We start from the raw sequence: 23,748 nt of genomic DNA on the forward strand, positions 1-23,748 counted from the left end.
CATCTCCACTGCTGATCCAGGTGAGGCTTTAGGATTCATTTATTTTCCATCAGTGCCTCGTTCTGAACAGAGATTCAGTGGAAACATGATCACACTGATCTTTTCCTCACACATTTCACACAGACTCACTTTTGGATTGTGTGAGTGTTTCTTTCATGTTGAGACTGAGTCACAGAGAGTTCTCACACTGGTGTCGTGGGGAAATGGAAATACTTCAGATTAATGTGAGACTCACTGACAGACACTCCTGTAAACTCCTCAGACCTCAGGCCACCTCAGACCACCTCAGACCACCTCAGACCACCTCAGACCACCTCAGACCACCTCAGACCACCTCAGGCAGAAACAGGAGGAGCAAACTCTCCACAGTGAACTGTGCTCCATTAACCTCTTACCACCCGCCAAAACCAAGTGCATTCCCTCCTCTTTGCCATTGTCGTCACTTTTTATTTCCCTTATGTGTTTCTGCCATTTTTGTAATTACTTTTCTGCTGGATTTTTGTCACTTTTTTGCTGGATTTTTGTCTTTTTTTTGTGGGATTTTTTTCACTTTTTATCGCTTTTTTGATGTGTTCATCCTCATTTTCTTTTTTTCCTTTTTTATCTCTGCTTTGAAGAAGCTTTTAGATTTGGAGAATTTGGAGAACAGGAGAGAACATGTGGGAGTTAAGAGGTTAAAGGGAAGAGTCTGAGCTCCACCCACAGCAGAGTGAAGAGGAAGGAGCAGCACAGAGCCCGCCTCCGCACTTCCTGTTTAGATTAGGGTAAAACTGCAGAGGAGCCGCCTCAGCAGGGTTGCCAGGTCTATACAGCCAAACCCGCCCAAAAAATCTGTAAACCCGCGGACATTCGGCCCATGTGCTGCTGCGATGATGAGAAACAGCGACTATCGCGCTTCACGCTCTCTTTGTCTTAGTTTGAGTCAAAGTCATATTTTTTCCGCCTCAAATTGGACTAAAACTAAATTAAAAGTTTTTCATGAGACTAAAACTATGATTCAAATCCTCCAAACTCAGTGACAGTTTGAAAAAGATCCTTTAAATCCTGTGTTAAAGGAGCAGCTCTGAGCTTTGATCATGTGGGAGAAGCTCCAGAACCAGAGGAGCTGATTATATATGATCAGAATCAATATTATTCATGCAAATCCACTAAATCTGTCTTTACCTTACTGTATATAAGGAAAACTTTACATAAAGAGATGTTGCATAAAGAGTTGTTCCATGATCAAACAGCAGGTGGCGCTGTCTTAGATCTGCTGTGCTGAATCTGAGGCGGCTCCGGTCTGTCCTTTACATGAGGAGGTTTATCTCTGTGTTTAACGGCTCTGACTCTCCCCCAGGACGAGACTCCAGGAAATGGCAGAAGGAAAAACAAAGCCTCCAGAGGGCAGCACTGAGCCACAGCTCTGTGGGACAAAGTGAGTTCAGTCGTTTCTTATCGACTTTAACCTCCTTCAAAGACACATGTGTTTTTAGACAAAGCAAAAGCAGATTATTGTTCTCTCCACAGACACAGATCCACAGCCTCAGTGTCGGCTCTGTCCATGAAGAGCGACTGGTCTAAAAACAACAATCCAAACTTCAGTCCTGAACCTGCTCCAGACTCACGGTGAGAAACAAACCTGATGTGGAGAGATCTCCTTATAACGAGGCAGTGACTTAGGGTTTTGTTCTTCCATTGGTTTATAAGTTCTCCACAGTCTCATAATGGATAAATAAAATAAATAAATTAATTAAAAAATGTGATTTATTTAACCTTGTCTTTCCTCACAAATATTGTTAATAAGCTCAAACCCTCATCCAGCCCCACAGATCCTGTTCCCCCAGGTCTTTTCAAAGAGCTTTGGACTATTGGCCCTTATGTCCAAACAATAGTTAAAAGTAGCCTCACCTCAGGGACTGTGCCAAAGTTTTGTAAACATGCTGTGGTTGAACCGTTACTTAAAAACCCCAGCCTTGACTCATCTGTTCTTTCAAATTATCGGCCAATCTCTAAACTTCCCTTCTTGTCGAAGATTATAGAGAAAAGTGTTTTTGTACAACTTCAAGCATTTCTTGATGCACATTCGATGTTTTCCAGTCAGGCTATAAAGCTTTGCACAGCACTGAGACTGCACTTTTAAAGGTTTTTAATCACCTGTTTTTAATGACTGATTCTGGTGATCCAGCCATTTTAGTGCTTTTAGATCTGACTGCTGCTTTTGACACAGTTGACCACACAATTCTTTTAAATCGCTTGGAAAACTGTGTTGGTGTCAGGGGGACTGCTTTAAAATGGTTTAAGTCCTACCTCTTGGAGAGATCTTTTGCAGTCAGGCTGGGAGACTCCACATCTTCCTCCGCTCCCCTTCACTGTGGAGTTCCTCAGGGTTCTATACTCGCGCCTGTACTGTTTGCACTTTATATTCTCCCACTAAATGAAATATTCCAAAGGCATGGCGTCGCTTACCACTTTTACGCAGACGACTGCGAAATCTATCTGCCGTTGAAGAAACATGGTAGGTCCCCCCTGACACCTCTACTCCAGTGTTTGAGTGACGTCAAGGTCTGGTCGGCTCAAAACTTTTTCAGTCTCAATGAAAAGAAGACTGAAATTGTTGTGTTTGGCTCCATGGACCCTTCAAATGACCCGGGGCCGTCTTAAACACCATGTTCGCTCTTCAGCCTCGGCGTCAGTGTTGACTCTGATTTTAAACTTCACAAGCAAATCAATGCTGTTGTTGAAGCAGCTTTTTTCACCTTCGTCTTTTAACAAAAGCTAAACCTTTTTTATCTTTTAAGAACTTCGAGCAAGTCGTGCACGCTTTTATTTCAACTCGCCTGGACCACTGCGCTGCACTTTACACAGGCATAAATCAGAATGCTCTTTATCGCTCGCAGTTAGTCCAGAATTCTGCGGCTTTTAACAGGAACCAAAAAGTATGAGCACATCTCCCCCATTCTTGCGTCGTTGCACTGGCTTCCTGTTGATTTTAGAATTGATTTTAAGATTTTATTGCTTGTTTTTAAAGCTTTGAGTGGTCTGGCCCCTCAGTACATCAAGGAGCTCATCCACGTTTACACACCGTTGCTCGCTCTGAGGTCCGAGGGCCGGCTCCAGCTCGTGGTGCCCAGGACGAGCCGTGAGGCCAGAGGGGACAGAGCGTTCTCCGCTGACGGCCCTAAGCTGTGGAACGCTCTGCCCCCCCACGTCCGAACGGCCCCCACCCTGGAGTGCTTTAAATCCCGTCTTAAAACCCACTTTTATTCTCTAGCTTGTGAGTTGTGTGGTCCTCTGTGTCTTTTATTTGTGTGGTTTTATTGTTTTAATGTTTTTAATTGTTTTATTATTGTTTTTATTTTCTTGTGCAGCACTTTGGAAACTCTTGTTTATGAAATGTGCTATAGAAGTTGGATTGGAAAACAGATGAATTCAGGCATAAGTGTCGCTTGTTTCAGACGTCAGTAAAAGAATGTTGGTCTCGCTCTGCTCTTTGATCAGCCTCAGACGTCTCCATCACCTGCATCACACACGAGCTGCTCATACTTTGTTCTGACTCAGGCTCCTGAAGCTCAGTGTAGATCCAGCTTCACTTCTCAGGCTGAAAAACCTGATCTTCTCTCCACAGAAGCAGATCTACAGCCTCAGTGTCGGCTCTGTCCATGAAGAGCGACAGGTCTAAAGGTCTCCCTCTACACTTCAGTGGTGAACCTGCTCCAGACTCACAGTAAGACCTGACCTAAACTGTGCTTTATATTTGTGATTGTAACTTGTGAGATGTTAAAGACGTGCTCAGTGCTGTGTGTTTGTGTCACAGAGAAACAGAGTCAGAGCAGGACGCCTGGCCTCAGTGTGGAGACACAGGCAACAGTCCTGATCAGGGGGTTCAAGGCCCTGCACCAGGTGAGTCTGCTCAGTCTGAGACTCATCAACTACAGCAGGGAATAAGAGACCTGTTCATCAACATTAACAGGTGTCTCCTCCTCTGTGTCCAGGTGAAGGTCTCCACAAGGTTCTGAAGGAGCATAAGCAGAGCCTGAGCAGCAGATGTGAGAGTGTGACAGAGGGAAGTGAAGAATCAGGAGATAGAACTCTTCTGAACAGCATCTTCCCTGAGCTGTACATCACAGAGGGCCTCAGTGAAGAGGCCAGAGCCCAACCTGAGGAGAGGAGTCTGGAGACACAGTCCAAGAAGAAGCAGGTCCAGGAGATCACCATCAGGTGCCAGGACATCTTTAAAGCTCTGCCCCCTGAGCAGCAGCAGGGGGCGCTGCAGCAGGGCTCCATCAGAGCCGTGCTGACTGTGGGCGTGGCTGGAGTGGGGAAAACCTTCTCAGTCCTGAAGTTCTGTCTGGACTGGGCCCAGGGCTCAGAGAACCAGGAGCTGCAGCTGGTGGTGCCACTGTCCTTCAGAGAGATGAACCTGGTCAGAAGGGGGCGCTACACTCTGATGGAGCTGATCCAAGTGTTCCATCCAGCGCTGGATCCACAGGTCACTCTCATTTATAGAAAGCTTTACCTTTCACATCATATATTTCAAAGTCTCAAACACTTTTGAAATGACTCCTGGCTCTCAGGGCGTTTGTTAGTTCAGTCTGTGTTCACATTCACTGCACCAAACGCTTCAAACTATTGTTCATGGTCAAAGCAGCGGCTCACACGCGCTTCCTAGAGCTAATCCTCTCACTCTCTTGTGGCCAAAAAGGAAGCAGGTGAAAGAAATGCACTTGATTAAACAGATGGAGATGAAAGCTTTACAGCACAGACTGAGGCAGAGACACATCGCGGTTATAAAGATGAACTTCCATCAGACCAATGTTCCAAACGCCCAGCGCCGTGTATTCAGTAGGAAATGCTCCAGTCCTTTCTTCACTTCAAAATGAAACATGACACTGAAAGTGGGCCGTCAGCCTTCACACCCGTCAGGAGACTGACGCCACAAACCCGTTAGAGAAATGCTAAATCCATTGTAAACCCTGCAGTCCCTCACACTGGAGCTCCACCACTCACTGGTTTAAAGTGAGGGTTGAAGGAAAGTGGTGTAAAGTCATGGATGTTAAATGTTGTGTTTCTCTGCCCCACAGACGCTCACAGCCCACACTCTGTCCGTCTGTAAACTCCTGTTCATCTTTGACGGCCTCGACGAGAGCAGACTGTCTCTGGACTTCAGCTGTGAGCTCATCTCTGAGGTCACACAGAGGTCAGAGGTGGGCGTACTGTTGGTGAACCTCATCAGAGGCGCTCTGCTTCCTCACGCCCTTATATGGATCACCTCCCGCCCAGCGGCGGCCCATCAGATCCCAGCGCGGTGCGTGCACAGGGTCACGGAGGTCAGGGGCTTCATCACTGACCCACAGAAGGAGCAGTACTTCAGGAAGAGGTTCTCAGATGAAGAGCAGCTTCAAACAGTCCTGTCCCACCTCAGAACCTCCCGCAGCCTCCACAACATGAGCCAGATCCCAGTCTTCTGCTGGATCACCTCCACAGTCCTGGACCACGTGTTGAGAAGCCATCAGAGCGGACCACTGCCCCAGACCCTCACAGACATGTACGCACACTTCCTGTTGGTGCAGACGCACAGGAAGAGGAAGTACAAACAGACACAAACAGAAGTCAGGTCTGAGACCTGGGGGCTGACAGAGGCCGACACAGAGCTGCTCCTGAAGCTGGGGAGACTGGCCTTTGAGCATCTGCAGACAGGAAACATCATGTTCTACCAAGAAGACCTGGAGCAGGTGGGTCTGGACCTGAGCGAGGCCTCGGTCTACTCCGGACTCTGCACTGAGATCTTCAAACGAGAGAGTGTCTTCAACCAGTCAGTCTACTGCTTCATCCACCTGAGCGTGCAGGAGTTTCTGGCAGCCGTTTACCTTCACCACTGCTTTGAGAACAACCAGGAGGTGGTCAGGGAGTTTCTTCATGTAACCGAAGGAACCGTCACGAGGTTGCGTTCAAATAAGTATCTCAAAAAACGTCTCATGAAATGTGTAGAAAAGTCCCTGCAGAGTCCAAACGGCCACCTGGACCTGTTTGTGCGGTTCCTTCATGGCCTCAGTCTGGAGTCCAACCACAGACTTTTAGGAGCTCTGCTGAGTCCAATAAAGGAATCAGAAATCACAGAAGTCATAAAAAACCTTAAACAGATGAGCTCAGAGAAAATCTCTCCCGACAGAAGCATCAACATCTTCCACTGTCTGATGGAGCTGAAGGACCAGTCTGTGCAGCAGCAGATCCAGGACTTCCTGAAGTCTGGAGGTGGATCTAAGGAGGAACTGTCTGAGATCCAGTGCTCGGCTCTGGCCTACATGCTGCAGATGTCAGAGCAGGTCCTGGAGGAGCTGGACCTAAACAAGTACAACACGTCTTATGAGGGTAAAGAGAGACTGGTCCCAGCAGTGAGGAACTGCAGGAAGGCTGTGTGAGTCCTCAGTCACAGACAGAAGCTTCACAGACCTGTTAGAATCACTCACATATCGCTCTAACATCTGTTACAGGTTTGTTTACTGTGGACTCTCAGAGGTTCACTGTGAAGTGGTGGCGTCAGCGCTGAGCTCCAGCCCCTCCCATCTCAGAGAGTTGGATCTGGGTTATAATAACCTGAGTGACTCCTCAGTGTCTGCACTGTGTGTTGGTCTGAAGAGTCCTCACTGTCAGCTCTCCTCTCTCAGGTCAGTGCAGGTCTGTGACGGCTCTCGCTCGTCCATCCTCCTCCTCATCCTTTAATCACTGAAACTGAGTGATGGGACGTAGCCATTCTCTGAGAGTGAAGTAAAGTGTAGGAGATGAAAAACTACAGCATTTACCCCTGACCTCTGAGTCCTGCTCCAAACCAGAGTCTCAGATGTTCAGCTGTAGCTACAGAAACTCCTCTGACTTTACTCTGGACTTAATCACTTCATTTATTCTTTATTCAGATTGAGTAGCTGTGGTTTGTCAGAGATCAGCTGTTCCTCTCTGGCCTCAGCTCTGAAGTCCAACCCCTCACATCTCACTGAGCTGAACCTGGATTATAACGAAGACCTGTCTGACTCAGGAGTGTCTCATCTGTGTGGTTTTCTGCAAAACAAAGACTGTCGCCTGCAGACTCTCAGGTCAGTTCACTGTCTCTGTGTCAGGGCTCAAGTTTTAACACAAACTGTGAATAAAACAGTTTCAGTGATTTGTTTGTGTTTTGTTCATGTAGGGAATAAATTAATTTCCAGAAGAACTAAAGTCTATAAGTCTTATCCTGTAAATGTTTTAAAAAGAGACATAACAAAATAAATGTAATGTATTTATGTGTTTAATGCATTTTGATTTGTACATTATTCACACTATGGATGTTTCCTAAAGCCTCGGTACCTCTCCTTGTGTTGGTCTGAAGTGGGCGTGGTCAGGCATCTACATCATCACTCGCCGCCAAAGTGATGTTTCAATAGGTTTGTTTAAGATGAGCGAGGTTATGCAGGCGCTGCGGGCGCTGCGGGCGCTGCAGACGCTGCAGGTGTTGCGGGCGCTGCGGGCGCTGCAGGCGCCGCAGGCCGGTCAGAGTCAAGGTCAAGGTCAAAGTTTATTTATAAAGCACATTTAAAATACAGTTGACACTGCCCAAAGTGCTGTACATGTTTCAGTGAGAGACAAATATATATATACACATACACACAGTACAAATAACAACATGGAATGATCAACTCAGCTCGTGTTAAAAGCCAATGTATAGAGGCGTGTTTTTAAGAGTGACTTAAAACTCTCAATGGATGAGGCTGATCGAATGCTCAAAGGGAGCTCGTTCCAAAGTTTGGGTCCAGCGACTGCAAACGCTCTGTCACCGCGGGTTTTTTTCTTAGAGCGGGGACAGGTTAAAAGCTGTTGGTCACATGACCGCAGGGCTCTCACAGGAGAATACAAAGTCAACATTTCAGACAGATACTCTGGAGCCAGGCCATTCAGTGATTTAAAAACCAACAATAGGATTTTAAATTGTATCCTGAAGGCACCGGGAGCCAATGAAGAGACTGTAGTACAGGAGTTATGTGGTCATAGCGCCTGATGCCTGTTAGGAGCCGTGCAGCTGCGTTCTGTACGAGTTGCAAACGACGAATGGATGCAGCATCAAGACCGTGGTACAGAGAATTGCAATAGTCCAGACGTGTAGAAATAAACATGTGGACTAATTTTTCCAGCTGGTTAGAAGGCAGATATGGTTTTACTTTAGCAATCAATCGAAGCTGAAAGAAGCTTGTTTTAACCACAGAGCTGATTTGTTTGTCAAATTTAAAAGAGCTGTCAATCATGACTCCAAGATTTCTTACATGGGAGCTGAAGGGAACACCGAGATCAAAGGTCTGTTCAGTATTGCCGAACAAAACAATTTCAGTTTTGCTCTCATTTAGGTTGAGGAAGTTTATCTTCAGCCAGTCTCTCACTTCCTGGAGGCAGCTCTGTAAAGACTGCATTGAACTGCTTTGTGACTTAAGAGGCATGTAAATCTGGACGTCATCGGCAAAGCAATGAAAGGAAATGTGATATTTTCTAAAAATCGAGCCCAGCGGCAGCATATACAGGGAGAACAAAGCTGGGCCAAGAACAGAGCCCTGGGGAACTCCGCAGGTTAGAGGGGCTTTTGCAGATGAAAAAGGGCCAAAGCTCACGGAGAACTGTCGTCCTGTGAGGTAGGACCGAAACCAATTTAAAGCCGTGTCCTTAATCCCAACACAGGATTCCATGCGAGACAATAAAGTCTCATGATCCACTGTATCAAAAGCTGCAGTGAGATCTAGAAGCACCAAAACAGCTGCCTGGCCAGAGTCTGCCATTAAAAGCAAATCATTTGAAATTTTTAAAAGTGCAGTTTCTGTGCTGTGGAGCGATTTAAAACCGGACTGGAATTTCTCTGTAATTTTATTTGCATCCAAATAGGATTGCAGCTGAGAAAAGACCACTTTCTCTAAAACCTTTGACAAAAAGGGCAATTTGGATATCGGTCTATAGTTAGACAGCACTGAGGGATCCAAGTTATGCTTTTTAAGGAGAGGCTGGACAACAGCATGCTTAAACACCTCAGGAACACAGCCGGAGTTCAAAGAGGAGTTTATCAACTTTAAAATACATGGCCCAACAAACTCAAAGACACTTTTTAAAAGTTTAGGGGGGAGGCTGTCATGAGGACATTCAGAAGGTCTTAGGGCTTGAGTCACTTTCGAGAGTTCTGAAAGGGACACAGGCTCAAAGTGACTGAAACCTACTGGGCAAATATTACAAACAGCAGGATCAGCAACAGGGTGGACAACAGTACAGGAAGACCGGATTTTAGAAATTACAGTGGGGTATACCAGCCTATTCAATACATTAAAAAGTACTTGCGGTCTATGGCTATTGACAGACACAAGGTTACACATGTATTGTGATTTTGCACATTTTACAGCCCTCTGATAGTCCGCAAGGGAGTCCCTGAGTATATCCAGCGATACATGGAGCTGATCTTTTTTCCATTTTCGCTCGGCTTGACGACATTTGCGTCGGAGCGCACGAGTACAGTCATTAAGCCATGGCTCTCCAGCAGCCTTCGGCCGTCTCAGTTTAAGGGGAGCAACAGAGTCAAGAGTCCTTGTACATATGAGATCGAACAACCTCGTTAGCTCATCGATATGTACATGGTCATCCAAGTTAAGAAGCTCAGAGGCATCAAAAGCATTAGAAAAGTGCATTGGTGTCAATAAGTTCATTGAGCGTCTTTGACGAGCAGGGACGCTTTGTTTAGAGTGAGAACAGGGCAAAGTAACAGTAAACAAAATAGGTGAATGGTCATGTCGTGTCCAAGATGGCCGCCCCTCGCTCTGACGCCACCTGTGCGACGGTGCCGTATTCTCGTGAGACTGAGGCAGCTGGAGCGCCTTGGGTCGGCGAGCGAAGTTGCTTTTCTCCGCCTCGCTCGGCTGCCTGAACTACAAAGGCCAAAGGGATTGTGGGAAATGAAGTGCTGTAAACACGTTTGCTGACAGAGGACTGACAGATGATGGATCTGAGTTGTGTTTAGATCAGAAACGTGTTGCCCTGACGCTCTTACTTAAAGAGATCGACTTAAATCTGCAGAAATGCTTCATATTTGACAGAAAGTGCCGTGTGTTCAACATATGGCCTACATTTAAATAAGCATAAGTTTATTATTCTAATCCTAAACTGTAAGAGGAGAGTCTGTTATTGTAGCTGTAGTGATGGGTCTGTCTGGTGTGTGGGAGAAGCACAAATGTGTCACAAACTTTAAAATAGTTTTATTCCCAAACTCTTTGTAACAAACGCGAGACGCTGCGTGACCTGAGGCTCCTCTCTGTTCTCGTGGCTGAGATGTGTCTGACTTGATTAGAGGAGCCTTTCTCCGCCCTCGGCGCCACCGCCTGGTCTCGTCTGGAATCGAGGCAAGGCCACTTCATCTTAAACACACCTATTGTTCAAGTCGTCTGGAGGCGTGTCCTCCCTTTGGTTAGCATGTGGCTAATTTACCAAGGATACATCAGTGTAGCCTTCGCTGCCTTTGCTCAAGCCAAAAACACCCATAATGCACCACGGCTGTCAAGAAAAGAAAAAGTAAAAGAGGTGAATAAAGTCAGCACGGCTTGTGTGACTTTTTAAGGCACTTAAATTCCACTTTTTACGGAAAAAAAACAAAACATGCTCTGACTAGTTTTGTGGTTCTGTCCGTGTTCATTTTATTTGTGTCTTTTTACAAACAAAAACAACTTTTTGTGATTTGGTAAAATAATCAATTTTAGGTTTTACCTTTTTTCCGTCAATAGTAGAAAAACAAATATTTGTTTATTTTTGTTATAATTTTTATGAATGTTTCATTCAAATATTTAAGTAAATGTCACTGCTTCACGGAGCAGCAAAAGACTTGATCTGTTTAGTGGGAACTGAATTTAATTGAAATCAAGCACAAGTTTTATTCCCACTTTCGAGCTTTATTTTGTATTTTCAGATAGGTTTCATCATCTGTGTGAGCTTTTTATTTATTTATCTTCAGTTTGTAATAATATAATGACTTAGAATCTACCTCAGCAGACCCTCTGCCCTGGACAAAACAGAACTTCCTTTTTTATGTTGTGATGTCACTTCCTTTGCCTTTGAAGTGAGTTCCAGTAGCAGCTCTTTTTGGACCAAGGCAGGACCTTGGTTTGGAAGGAAGTGAGTTTGGAGGCACAGCCTTCAACACCAAGGCTTTGGGAAACAGCCCTTATTTTAGAAAGTTTTAGGGAAGAATTAAACTTTAATCGGTTTGTGGAAAATTCTTTCATTCTTTATTATTAACTCTTCAGTTTGAATTCATGTTCAGGTTTCAGGTTTTATCTGTATTAACGCTCGACTTTTATCACTTCATTTATTCTTTATTCAGGTTGAGTGGCTGTGGTTTGTCAGAGATCAGCTGTTCCTCTCTGGCCTCAGCTCTGAAGTCCAACCCCTCACATCTCACTGAGCTGGAGCTGGGTTTTAACAAAGCCCTGTCTGACTCAGGAGTGTCTCATCTGTGTGGTTTTCTGCAACTCAAAGACTGTCGCCTGCAGACTCTCAGGTCAGTTCACTGTCTCTGTGTCAGGGCTCAACTTTTAACACAAACTATGAACAAAACCGTTTTAGTGATTTGTTTGTGTTGAAAGTCTCGAGGTCTGATCCTACAGACTTCTTGAACTCTGTAAATGATTTAAAAAAGAGACAACAAAATAAATGAAATGTATTCATCAGTTTATGCTTTTTATACATTAAGATTTGTATATTAATCAAAGTGTATTATTTAAAGTTTTAGAAAATGATTAGACTTTAAACTGTTTGTGGACAATTCTCTTGTGGTTTTATTATCAACTATTCAGTTTTGATTCATGTTGTTTATTAATGGAGATGTCTGTTTTTTTTTTTTTTTTCTGTTTTAACTCTGGACTTTAATCACTGAATTTATTCTTCATTCAGATTGTATGACTGTGGTTTGTCAGAGATCAGCTGTTCCTCTCTGGCCTCAGCTCTGAAGTCCAACCCCTCACATCTCACTGAGCTGGAGCTGAGTGGTAACAAAGACCTGTCTGACTCAGGAGTGTCTCATCTGTGTGGTTTTCTGCAGAGCACAGACTGTCGCCTGAAGACTCTCAGGTCAGTTCACTGTCTCTGTGTCAGGGCTCAAGTTTTAACACAAGCTATGAACAAAGCATTATAGTGATTTGTTTGTGTTGAAAGTCTAAAGGTCTTATCCTACAGACCTTTTGAACTCTATAAATGATTTAAAAGTAGATATAGCAAAACAAATGAAATTTACTTTTCAGTTTATGCTTTTTATTCATTAAGATGTGTATATTGTTCAAACTATATTTTATAAAGTTTTAGGAAATAATTAGACTTTAAACTGTTTGTGGGAAATTCTATTGTGTTTTAATGTCAAGTATTCAGTTTTATATATGTTGTTTATTAATGGATATGTCTGTCTTTGTCTTTTTTTCTGTATGTTTTCTGACTTTACTCTGGACTTTATTCACCTCATTTATTCTTATTCAGATTGAGTCACTGTGGTTTGTCAGAGATCAGCTGTTCCTCTCTGGCCTCAGCTCTGAAGTCCAACCCCTCACATCTCACTGAGCTGGACCTGAGTTATAACAAAGCCCTGTGTGACTCAGGAGTGTCTCATCTGTGTGGTTTTCTGCAACACAAAGACTGTCGCCTGCAGACTCTCGGGTCAGTTCACTGTCTCTGTGTCAGAGCTCAGGTTTTAACAAAAACTATGAACAAAACTGTTTAAGGGATTTGTTTGTGTTGAAAGTCTATAGGTCTTATAAGGATTTAAAAATAAGACATAGCAAAACAAATGAAATGTACTTGTCAGTTTATGCTTTTTATACATTAAGATTTGTATATTGATCAAACTGTATTTTATAAAGTTTTGTGAAAGAATTAGACTTTAAACAGTTTGTGGAAAATTCTATTGTGTTTTTATTATCAACTATTGTGTTTTAATTCATGTAGTTTATTAATGTAGATGTCTGTCTTTTTGTCTGCATGTTTTCTGTATTAACTCTGCACTTTATTCACTTCATATATTCTTTTTCAGATTGTGGGACTGTGGTTTGTCAGAGATCAGCTGTTCCTCTCTGGCCTCAGCTCTGAAGTCCAACCCCTCACATCTCACTGAGCTGGGACTGGATCTTAACACAGACCTGTCTGACTCAGGAGTGTCTCATCTGTGTGGTTTTCTGCTAAGAAAAGACTGTCGCCTAAAGACTCTCAGGTCAGTTCACTGTCTCTGTGTCAGGGCTCAAGTTTTAACACAAACTATGAATAAAACAGTTTTAATGATTTGTTTGTGTTTTGTTCAATATAAAAGTAAATACATTTTCTGAAGGATGAAAGTCTAGATTAAAAAAAAAAAGACATAAAATGGATGAAATGATTTATCTATTCATGCTTTTTATACATAAAGATTTGTATATTGTTTAAACTATATTTTTTTAAGTTTTAGTAAAGAACTAAACGTTAAACGATTTGTTGAAAATTCTAATTTTTTTTTAATTAACTCTTCTGTTTTAATTCATGTCGTTTAGTACTGTTGATGTCAGTCTTTGTGTTTGTTTAATCTGTTTCAACTCTGAACTTTAATCACATCATTTATTCTTATTCAGATTGAGTAACTGTGGTTTGTCAGAGATCAGCTGTTCCTCTCTGGCCTCAGCTCTGAAGTCCAACCCCTCACATCTCACTGAGCTGGACCTGAGCTGGAACGGTCTGAGTGACTCAGACGTGAAGGAGCTCCTCGACCTTGAACAGAGCCCTCACTGTCGACTGGCGACACTGAGGTGAGTCCTGACTTTATGAAACTGTTCTGAACCTGGAGCAGCTTTTTCTGTCTGTTTTTGTCTCTTTGAATAAAATCACTGAGGCTGTTGGAGTTTGTTTTAAAGAGTTTTCTTTGTTCAAATCCATTCTTCATTTAAAGGTCCCACATCAGCAAAGACTCTTTTTAAATTATAACCAGGTTATGTTTAATTAAAAACAGACCTGGAGACTTTATCCTTTAATATATTCCAGTGTCAGTTAATACAATATTTCTTGTGAAAATAATAATTAATGATTTGGAATTTTAAGCTAATCTGATCTCTGCTTTTCCACAGCTGTTATGAGACTAATGTGTCCTGAAGATGTTTAGCTCCAGATCAGACGCCTCAGACTGAGCCCAGGAGAATAAATAGAAGGATCAGCATCACGGCTCAGAGGAACAGGTCTGAGCTCCATCAAGAACAGGTCTGAGCTCCATCAAGAACAGGTCTGAGCTCCATCAAGAACAGGTCTGAGCTCCATCAAGAACAGGTCTGAGCTCCATCAAGAACAGGTCTGAGCTCCATCAAGAAGAGGTCTGAGCTCCATCAAGAACAGGTCTGAGACACAAAGTCTCCTCCAAAGAAAGAGCGACGAGGACGAGAGAAGAAAGTGAAGTCCTTCAGGCCTCGCGGGTCACAGACTCTCCAGGCGTCTGATCCTGGAGCTTTTATCTGTCCTACTTAATGATATTATTACATCGATCTGATATTATGAGCTGATGATTTGCTTTTGAAACACATTTCTGAAATGAGATAGTTTTAATCACCTGTTCTCTGTGATGATTTTTAACCCTTTAAAACCTCCTGCCGTCCCAGGAGCCCCCGGGGGGAACGACTGTTCTAACTCACTCTCCAGGCGGAGGCTGAAGCTTCTTGTAGTTCGAGTCCTGTAAAGACTCACTTTGTGCTTAAAGTCTGGCTCCAAAGAGTTTCTCTTGAATAAAACTCTCTGTGTGACATATTTGAACCACACTGTTGTTTTTGTACATTAGAAATAAAAAGCTGAAGCCTAAAGCTCGATTCACACGGGATGAGTTTGACCTCAGGACCACATGTGATTAGTCATAATCACGGAGAAGGTCTGTGATGTTAATCCCATGTCAGTGATTTATAAAGTCAAAATCCCTCTGTGAATGACCTCCTATATTTAGCTGAACTCCGAGCTGATCAAACTGATCCAGTGTGAATCAGCAGGTCTGTGATTTGGACAGAAATGGGAAAGATCCGACACGTGATTCCACTGTTTCTGTTTCCTGAGCACATTTTCCTGAACTGTTGCTGAAGAACAGAGGCTGCATTAGTGTTTGGTTTTGTACAGCCCAGGATCACAGCAGGAGTTTCCTCACAGGCTGCACAAAGACACTGCATTTGTTCAGATGTGGTGGATTTTCTAAGTCTCAACAGTTTTACAAATAAACAATGGAGAGAGTTAAAGTCTGAACCAAGTGGTCCTTTATTTCCCTGCACAGGGAGAACACGACATCACCAGAGCAAAGGTTCTGCTCCAGGACACGCTCAGCACATGTTTAGAATCAGTTTAAACATGACAAGTCACAGGCCATAACCCAGACGCTGCACTACAGCGGGATCTCCAAACAAACACAAAAGCTGCCAGAGAATTCCAGCAGAAATCCCAGTCAAGTGTCCAGGCCTCTGAAGCCTCTGAAGCCTCTGAAGCCTCTGAAGCCTCTGAGCTCCACTGAAGGAACCAACATCTCACAACATTATTCATCTCATTATATTTGTTTTACAGATAAATGCCTTTTACTATTTGGACTAAAGTCTTCAGGCATTTTTTCTGAATCCAGTTTAAGACTTTTTAATCCTGTAAATAATTCTCATCCAGAAGAGACAGGTTTTTAAAGCTTTTATTTCAGTTTGAATCAGCGACAGACGAAGCTTTTTCAGACAGTTTTCAGTAAAAACTAAACACGACTTAAACAGAACATGGACTAAAAAAGGTCAAAGTAAAACGTGCTGATTCTGAGGCTCCAGTGGAATTGTGGGAAACGTAGTCTTCAGTCTGAGCAGCTCCAGGGGTCCTTCCCCGTCATTTCCTGTGAGACGAGAAACAGCTTTAAGGGTCTGTTCATCAAACTGAGTCAAACTTAAACTAAACCAGGACTAGGACCAGGAGGTTCCTCTGCAGAGTGACCCATGAGGGACCACTGTGTTCTAAACACCTTCAAATGAAAAAGTAACTTCAGCAAAATACAGTTAAAGGAACAGGCCAGCGTTTTTCCACACTGAGATATGTTCTTACCTGAGCTGTGACGAGTTCTTTAGGACCTGTCTGATCTTCAGTCACGTAAACACAGCGCAGACGGCGTTAGCATTTAGCCTCTCCCTCTCTCCTCTATAGCTCCAAAACAGGTCAAGATAGAAGCTACCAAGCTCTTCCACGTTTTCCCTATTTAAATATGGTTACGTGAAGTGTTCCACTACAAAGTATAATTACACACAATTAAACAATGTGGATTTTCTAAGCGGATGAAAGGGGAACTATATTGTAAGGCGTAATAATACCAGGAGTAGTTTGGCATCTGCTCAGTAATCTTCTGCGCGGATGCCAAATTACAAAAAAATGAAAAAAATGACAAAAAAATGAAAAAAATGGAAAAAAAATTAAAACAAAATGACAAAAAAATGAAAAAAAAAATGAAAAAAAATGACTAAAAATATAAAATAAATGAGAAAAAAATGACAAAAAATGAAAAAAAAAATGAAAAAAAACACAAGTTCGAAATCCGTGCAGTAATCTTCACTTTACTGAGCGGATGCCAAATTACTCCTGGTATTATTAATTCCTTACAATGTAGTTCCCCCTTTTATCCGCTTATAAAATCCACATTGTTTAATTTTGAACTGAAGGCACGGGTGAAGATCAGACAGGTCCTAAAGAACTCGTCAAAGCTAAGAACATATCTCAGTGTGTAAAAACGCTGGCCTGTTCCTTTAAATACATGTATTATTTACTACCAAACACTGAGTACCTTGTACTTGCAGTAGTGCTGTATAGTACTGCAGTGAGCCCTGTAGTATCTGCAGCAGTAGCAGCAGCAGTAGTAGTAGTAGTAGTAGTACCTTGTACTTGTGGTAGTGCTGTATAGTACTGCAGTGAGCCCTGTAGTATCAGCAGCAGTAGTAGTTGTACCTTGTACTTGTGGTAGTGCTGTATAGTACTGCAGTGAGCCCTGTAGTATCTGCAGCAGTAGTAGTAGTAGTAGTAGTACCTTGTACTTGTGGTAGTGCTGTATAGTACTGCAGTGAGCCCGGGCCTCCGGTTGCTCCGAGTACATGACGTGGCACAAAGCGCAGTAGAAACGAATAAACTCAGTCCCTGAAACAAAACGTCACAAATGAACTTTTCCTCTTTTTAACCAGATTTAAACTTCAATGCTTTAAACCAGAGGTCGAGCGATTCTAGAAGATCGGCCCAAATATCGGCTCAAATATCGGCTTAAATATCGGCTCAAATATCGGCTCAAATATCGGCCCAAATATCGGCCCAAATATCGGCTCAAATATCGGCTCAAATATCGGCCCAAATATCGGCCCAAATATGGGCTCAAATATCGGCTCAAATATGGGCCCAAATATGGGCTCGATACATGGGTCGACCTCTAGGCGGCGTCTGCAGCAAAGCCCAGACTGTGTCACTGACCGACGGGTTTGGTGGGGGCTCTGGCCTCAGTGGCGCCTCCTGCTGTCTGTGTGGAGTCCTGAAAACAGAAGAGCCACACTTTAAAACCAAACACAAACCCATGAGGACCACGAGGTTCAGGACCACGAGGTTCAGGACCACGAGGCTCAGGACCACGAGGTTCAGGACCACGAGGCTCAGGACCACGAGGCTCAGGACCACGAGGTTCAGGACCACGAGGTTCAGGACCACGAGGCTCAGGACCACGAGGTTCAGGACCACGAGGTTCAGGACCACGAGGTTCAGGACCACGAGGCTCAGGACCACGAGTCAGTTTCTCCTGTTGTGATGAAGCGTCTCCTAAAGTCTCTGATCCATCTTTAAGCTCCTCACCTTCTGTCCGTCTCCAGCCTGGTCTTTCCTCCTCTCCTCCTCCTCCTCCCTGACCTTCTTCTCTCCTCCGTCCACCTTCTCCGCCTCCTCCTCCCTGACCTTCTTCTGTCCTCCGTCCACCTTCTCCTCCGCCTCCTCCTCCCTGACCTTCTCCTCTCCTCCGTCCACCTTCTCCGCCTCCTCCTCCGTGCTCAGATTGGCCACGGTCCAGCCTTCCTCCTGGGACTCCTGCTCCTTCTCCTTCCCTTCTCCTGCGCTCCCGGTTCCTGAAGCTCCTCCGTCGGTCTGCTCCCGGTCCGGCTCCACGTTCTTCAGCGAGACCACGTTCTCGATCCGGATGCCGACGCCTTTGTCTTGCGCCGACTCCGCCTCCTTCGCAGCCTCGCCGTCGCCGCTCGGTGGAGGTTTGTCGACGGAGGACGTGGGGCTGCGGGACTTCTCCCTCCGGTCTCTGGATCTGTCCCTGGACCTCCCTCGGGACCTCGCCCTCGATCGGGACCTCCCTCTGGATCTCGCTCTGGATCTGGATCTGTCTCTGGATCTTCCTCTGGATCTCGCTCTGGATCTGTCTCTGGATCTCGCTCTGGACTTCCCTCTGGACCTCGACCTCGCTCTGGACTTCCCCCTCGATCGATCCCTGGACCTCTCTCGGGACCTGGGCCTGGACCTGGGCCTGGACTTGGCGCCGGACCTCCCCCTGGACCTGGAGCGGTCTCGGTGCTTCTTGGCTCTTGGCGAGTCCCTGTCCTTGGACCTGCGTCTGAAGAAACGAGGCGGAGACGCCGTCGGCATCGCCAGGGTCTTCTCTCGCTCCGGAGACTTCCCGATCCGGAAGTGCCTCATGATCCGGCCGTGCTCGTCGTACTCCACGCCCCTCCTTTAAAAATGGGAAAAAAATGACAAAAAAAGATAAAAATGTGACAAAAAAATTACAAAAAATGGACAAAAAAATGACAAAAATGTGACAAAAATGACACAAATTTGATTAAAAAATTGATGAAAAAATTAAAAAAAACGTGACAAAAAAAATGATAAAAATTGGACAAAAATTACAAATATTTGACAAAAATTACAAAAAATGGACAAAAATTAGATAGAAAAATGTATGAAAAAAATGTACAAAAAAAATGACAAAAATGTGATTAAAAAAATAATGACAAAAATTAAAAAACGTGACAAAAAATGACAAAAAAAAGATAGAAATGTGACAAAAAAATACAAAAAATTGACAAAAATTTGATAAAAACATTGATGATTTTTTTTTAAAAATGTGACAAAAAATGACAAAAAAAGATAAAAATGTGACAAAAAAATTACAAAAATTTGACAAAAATGACAAAAAAATGGACAAAAATGCGACAAAAATGTGATAAAAAAATCAATGACAAAAATTAAAAAACGTGACAAAAAATGAAAAAAAAGATAAAATGTGACAAAAAAATTACAAAAAATTGACAAAAATTTGACAAAAATGACAAAAAATGCGACAAAAATGTGATTAAAAAATTAATGACAAAAATTTAAAAATGTGACAAAAAATGACAAAAAAAAGATTTAAAAAATTACAAAAATTTGACAAAAATGACAAAAAATGGACAAAAATTTGATTAAAAAATTGATGAAAAAAATTTAAAAATGTGACAAAAAAATGACAAAAATGTGATTAAAAAAATAATGACAAAAATTAAAAAACGTGACAAAAAATGACAAAAAAAAGATAGAAATGTGACAAAAAAATACAAAAAATTGACAAAAATTTGATAAAAACATTGATGAAATTTTTTTAAAAATGTGACAAAAAATGACAAAAAAAGATAAAAATGTGACAAAAAAATTACAAAAATTTGACAAAAATGACAAAAAAATGGACAAAAATGCGACAAAAATGTGATAAAAAAATCAATGACAAAAATTTAAAAACGTGACAAAAAATGAAAAAAAAGATACAAATGTGACAAAAAAATTACAAAAAATTGACAAAAAATTGACAAAAAATTGACAAAAATGACAAAAAATGCGACAAAAATGTGATTAAAAAATTAATGACAAAAATTTAAAAATGTGACAAAAAATGACAAAAAAAAGATTTCAAAAATTACAAAAATTTGACAAAAATGACAAAAAATGGACAAAAATTTGATTAAAAAATTGATGAAAAAAATTTAAAAATGTGACAAAAAAAATGATAAAAATTTGACAAAAATGACAAAAAATGGACAAAAATTTGATTAAAAAATCAATGACAAAAATTTAAAAACGTGACAAAAAATGAAAAAAAAGATACAAATGTGACAAAAAAATTACAAAAAATTGACAAAAAATTGACAAAAAATTGACAAAAATGACAAAAAATGCGACAAAAATGTGATTAAAAAATTAATGACAAAAATTTAAAAATGTGACAAAAAATGACAAAAAAAAGATTTCAAAAATTACAAAAATTTGACAAAAATGACAAAAAATGGACAAAAATTTGATTAAAAAATTGATGAAAAAAATTTAAAAATGTGACAAAAAAAATGATAAAAATTTGACAAAAATGACAAAAATTTGATTAAAAAATTGATGAATTTTTTTTAAAAATGTGACAAAAAACTTACAAAAAATTGACAAAAAATTGATTAAAAATTTATGACAAAAATAAAAAAATGTGACAAAAAATGACAAAACAAAAGATAAAAATGTGACTAAAAAAATTTCAAAAATTGGACAAAAAATTGATGAAAAAAATTAAAAAATGTGACAAAAAAATGATAAAAATGTGACAAAAAAAATTTCAAAAATTTGAACTAGAACAAGAGGAGACCAGAGCAGATGTTCCTCCTGCTCTCATTCACACAGACCCTGAAGAACTAGAACAAGAGGAGACCAGAGCAGATGTTACTCCTTCTCTCATTCACACAGACTGAAGAACTAGAACAAGAGGAGACCAGAGCAGATGTTCCTCCTGCTCTCATTCACACAGACCCTGAAGAACTAGAACAAGAGGAGACCAGAGCAGATGTTCCTCCTGCTCTCATTCACACAGACCCTGAAGAACTAGAACAAGAGGAGACCAGAGCAGATGTTACTCCTGCTCTCATTCACACAGACCCTGAAGAACTAGAACAAGAGGAGACCAGAGCAGATGTTCCTCCTGCTCTCATTCACACAGACTGAAGAACTAGAACAAGAGGAGACCAGAGCAGATGTTCCTCCTGCTCTCATTCACACAGACCCTGAAGAACTAGAACAAGAGGAGACCAGAGCAGATGTTACTCCTGCTCTCATTCACACAGACCCTGAAGAACTAGAACAAGAGGAGGCCAGAGCAGATGTTCCTCCTGCTCTCATTCACACAGACCCTGAAGAACTAGAACAAGAGGAGACCAGAGCAGATGTTCCTCCTGCTCTCATTCACACAGACCCTGAAGAACTAGAACAAGAGGAGACCAGAGCAGATGTTCCTCTTACCCCCAGGGCAGACGGTTGTACTTGTTGGAGATGAAGGTGGTCAAACAACAGCCGCCGAAGCTGTAGTCCTGCATTTTAGCCACAAACTCTCGGGCTTGAGTTCGACTCGTGAACTCCGCCAGGCCCTGGAAGCGATGGAGACAAAAGAGGAATCAGAGGCGTGTTCAGCTTTACACGTGTTCACATGCTTCCTTTGTTTTAGTTTAACTCTGACGCAACAGACTCTTAGTAACCCCTTAACTCCCGCCTGAACCGAGCACATTTTGTCCAGTTTGGCTTTACCCCAATCCAAAAGCTTCTGGGAAAAAGGTGAGAAAATAGCAACAAACTGAGACGAAAACAATGATGGAAATGTGACAAAAAAGTGACGAAAAATGGATGAAAAAGTGGCAAAAATGTCACAATAAATGGACGAAAAAATTACAATTTCTTTTAAAAAATGTGACGAAAAAATTACAAAAAATTTTACAAAAATTGTGACAAAAAATTGATGAAAAAAATGATGAAAAAAATGTAAAAATGTGACGAAAAAAATTACAAAAATTGGACAAAAATGGCAAAAAATGCGACAAAAATGTGATAAAAAATGGACGAAAAAATGACAAAAATGTGAAAAAATGACAAAAATTTGATTAAAAAATTGATGAAATAAATGTAGAAATGTGACAAAAAAATAATAAAAATGAAAAGAAATTGACAAAAAAATTACAAAAATTGGACAAAAATTGGACAAAAATGTGATAAAAAATGACAAAACTTTGATTAAAAAATAAATGAAAAATGTGACAAAAAAATTACAAAAATGCGACAAAAATGTGATAAAAAAATTAATGACAAAAATTAAAAAACGTGACAAAAAATGACAAAAAAAATGATAAAAATGTGACAAAAAAATGACAAAAATTTGACAAAAAATGTGATAAAAAATGACAAAAATTTGATTAAAAAATTGATGACAAAAATGAAAAAAAAGATAAAAATGTGACAAAAAAATTACAAAAAAGTTGCAAAAATGAGTTGAATACCCGACAAAAAAATGATGGAAAAAAAATCTGATGACAGGCGGGAGTTAAGAGGTTAAAGGGGCTAGATGCAAGTTTTCTATTTTATACTCACTACTGCCACCTCAGGTCTTATGTGTAACTGCAGCTTCTGTTATCGGACCGAACATTAACACGTTTCTGAGCAGGATTTAGAGGCAGTTGTGGTGAACAGGTCTGAGCTCATTCTACACATTAGGACATGGAGGAACATGTACGGGAGGAAAACACTTAATTTAAACATTTTAAACTCTGTATAGTCACTTTCAGGTCGTGTTTAAAGAGACACTGCAGGTGAACAAAAAACATTTTCAAAACTTTTTTCCAACATCTTCAAAATATTTCACATTGTTTTAAAAATGTGTCCAATTTTTCTCAAAATGTTCTCAAGATGTTTCCAAAATAACAAAAAAGAAAATTCTAAACCTTTTCCAAAACTTTAAATTTTTGTACTTTTTCCAAAATTGGCTAAACCTTTTTAAAACTTTTTCCAAAACTTTTTCAAAAATGTTTTCAAATTTTTTCCCCAAAACTTTTTCAAACCTTTTTTCAAAACTTTTTCAAAACTTTTTCCAAAACTTTTTCAAAACTTTTTCAAAACTTTTTTCCAAAACTTTTCCAATTTTTTTTCAAAAACTTTTTTCAAAACTTTTTCCAAAACTTTTTCAAAACTTTTTAAAAAAAAATTCCAAAACTTTTTTCAAAACTTTTTCCAAAACTTTTTCAAAAATGTTTCAAAACTTTTTCCAAAACTTTTTCCAACATTTTCTTAATTTTCCCAACAAAATGTCAATTTTTTCCCCCAAAATTTCAAAACTTTTTCCAAAATGTATCAATTTTTCCCATTTTCCCCCCCATTTTTTTTCACATTATTTTTCCTAATTTTTCCAATCTTTCTCCTAAAATCGTCAACATTTTTCCAAAAATCGTCAAAATCTTTCCCCAAATTTTCCAAACTTTTTCCCTGTCTCCCACAAAGGAAATGACCGTATTTGGATTACAGCGTCATCTCTGTCACAGCCTTTCCTGCTACACGTGGATACCAAACCTGTCAGTATGAGTGAGTGAATAAGCGACACAGACATGTTGGAGCCACTTCCTGGTTAAATCTCAGAGAATAAACCTGGTAAAGGCAGAGTTTGGGCTGTTTTTACTCTGACACTAAGATTTAAGGGAGAAAAACAGTTCAAATCTAAACTCTCGCCTCAATCCGACCCCGAACCCTCCTGGAAGTGACAGAATCCGGGCCGTACCATCCGCTGCTGTCGGTTGATGAAGTATCTGACGGGACGATGCACCAGCTGCACCATCTTTATGAACTGAGGGTCCGAGAACCTGCACAGGGGGAGGTTCCCGATGTAGACCACTCGAGGAGACTGTGGAGGAGCTCAGCGTGAGGACAATCATCACCAAC

The 23,748-nt window shown here is 41.3% G+C and overlaps 2 protein-coding genes across 2 annotated transcripts; one reads left to right on the top strand and one right to left on the bottom strand.

Moving 5' to 3' along the window:
- Window positions 1–14,437, top strand: LOC306982384 (NACHT, LRR and PYD domains-containing protein 14-like). Its single transcript, XM_079582298.1, has 16 exons — window positions 1–20; window positions 1,340–1,417; window positions 1,510–1,608; window positions 3,608–3,706; window positions 3,797–3,882; window positions 3,975–4,471; window positions 5,064–6,397; window positions 6,474–6,647; window positions 6,894–7,070; window positions 11,348–11,524; window positions 11,917–12,093; window positions 12,493–12,669; window positions 13,043–13,219; window positions 13,611–13,784; window positions 14,100–14,207; window positions 14,340–14,437. The coding sequence occupies exons 2-15, from the start codon at window positions 1,356–1,358 to the stop codon at window positions 14,122–14,124; spliced, it is 3,435 nt and encodes a 1,144-aa protein (XP_079438424.1). The 5' UTR covers window positions 1–20; window positions 1,340–1,355; the 3' UTR covers window positions 14,125–14,207; window positions 14,340–14,437.
- Window positions 14,438–17,808: 3,371 nt separating this feature from the next.
- On the bottom strand, window positions 17,809–23,739 carry LOC306982514 (uncharacterized protein; the record flags this gene model as incomplete). The annotated part of the gene is made up of 4 exons (XM_079582450.1): window positions 23,588–23,739; window positions 21,295–21,419; window positions 18,497–18,718; window positions 17,809–18,436 (listed from the first exon to the last, which is right to left on the bottom strand). The coding sequence occupies exons 1-4, from the start codon at window positions 23,642–23,644 to the stop codon at window positions 17,809–17,811; spliced, it is 1,032 nt and encodes a 343-aa protein (XP_079438576.1). The 5' UTR covers window positions 23,645–23,739.
- Window positions 23,740–23,748: the final 9 nt, after the last annotated feature.

Source organism: Gobius niger, assembly GCF_951799975.1.
Source record: "Gobius niger genome assembly, chromosome: 24".
In the NCBI taxonomy this organism is placed as follows: domain Eukaryota; kingdom Metazoa; phylum Chordata; class Actinopteri; order Gobiiformes; family Gobiidae; genus Gobius; species Gobius niger.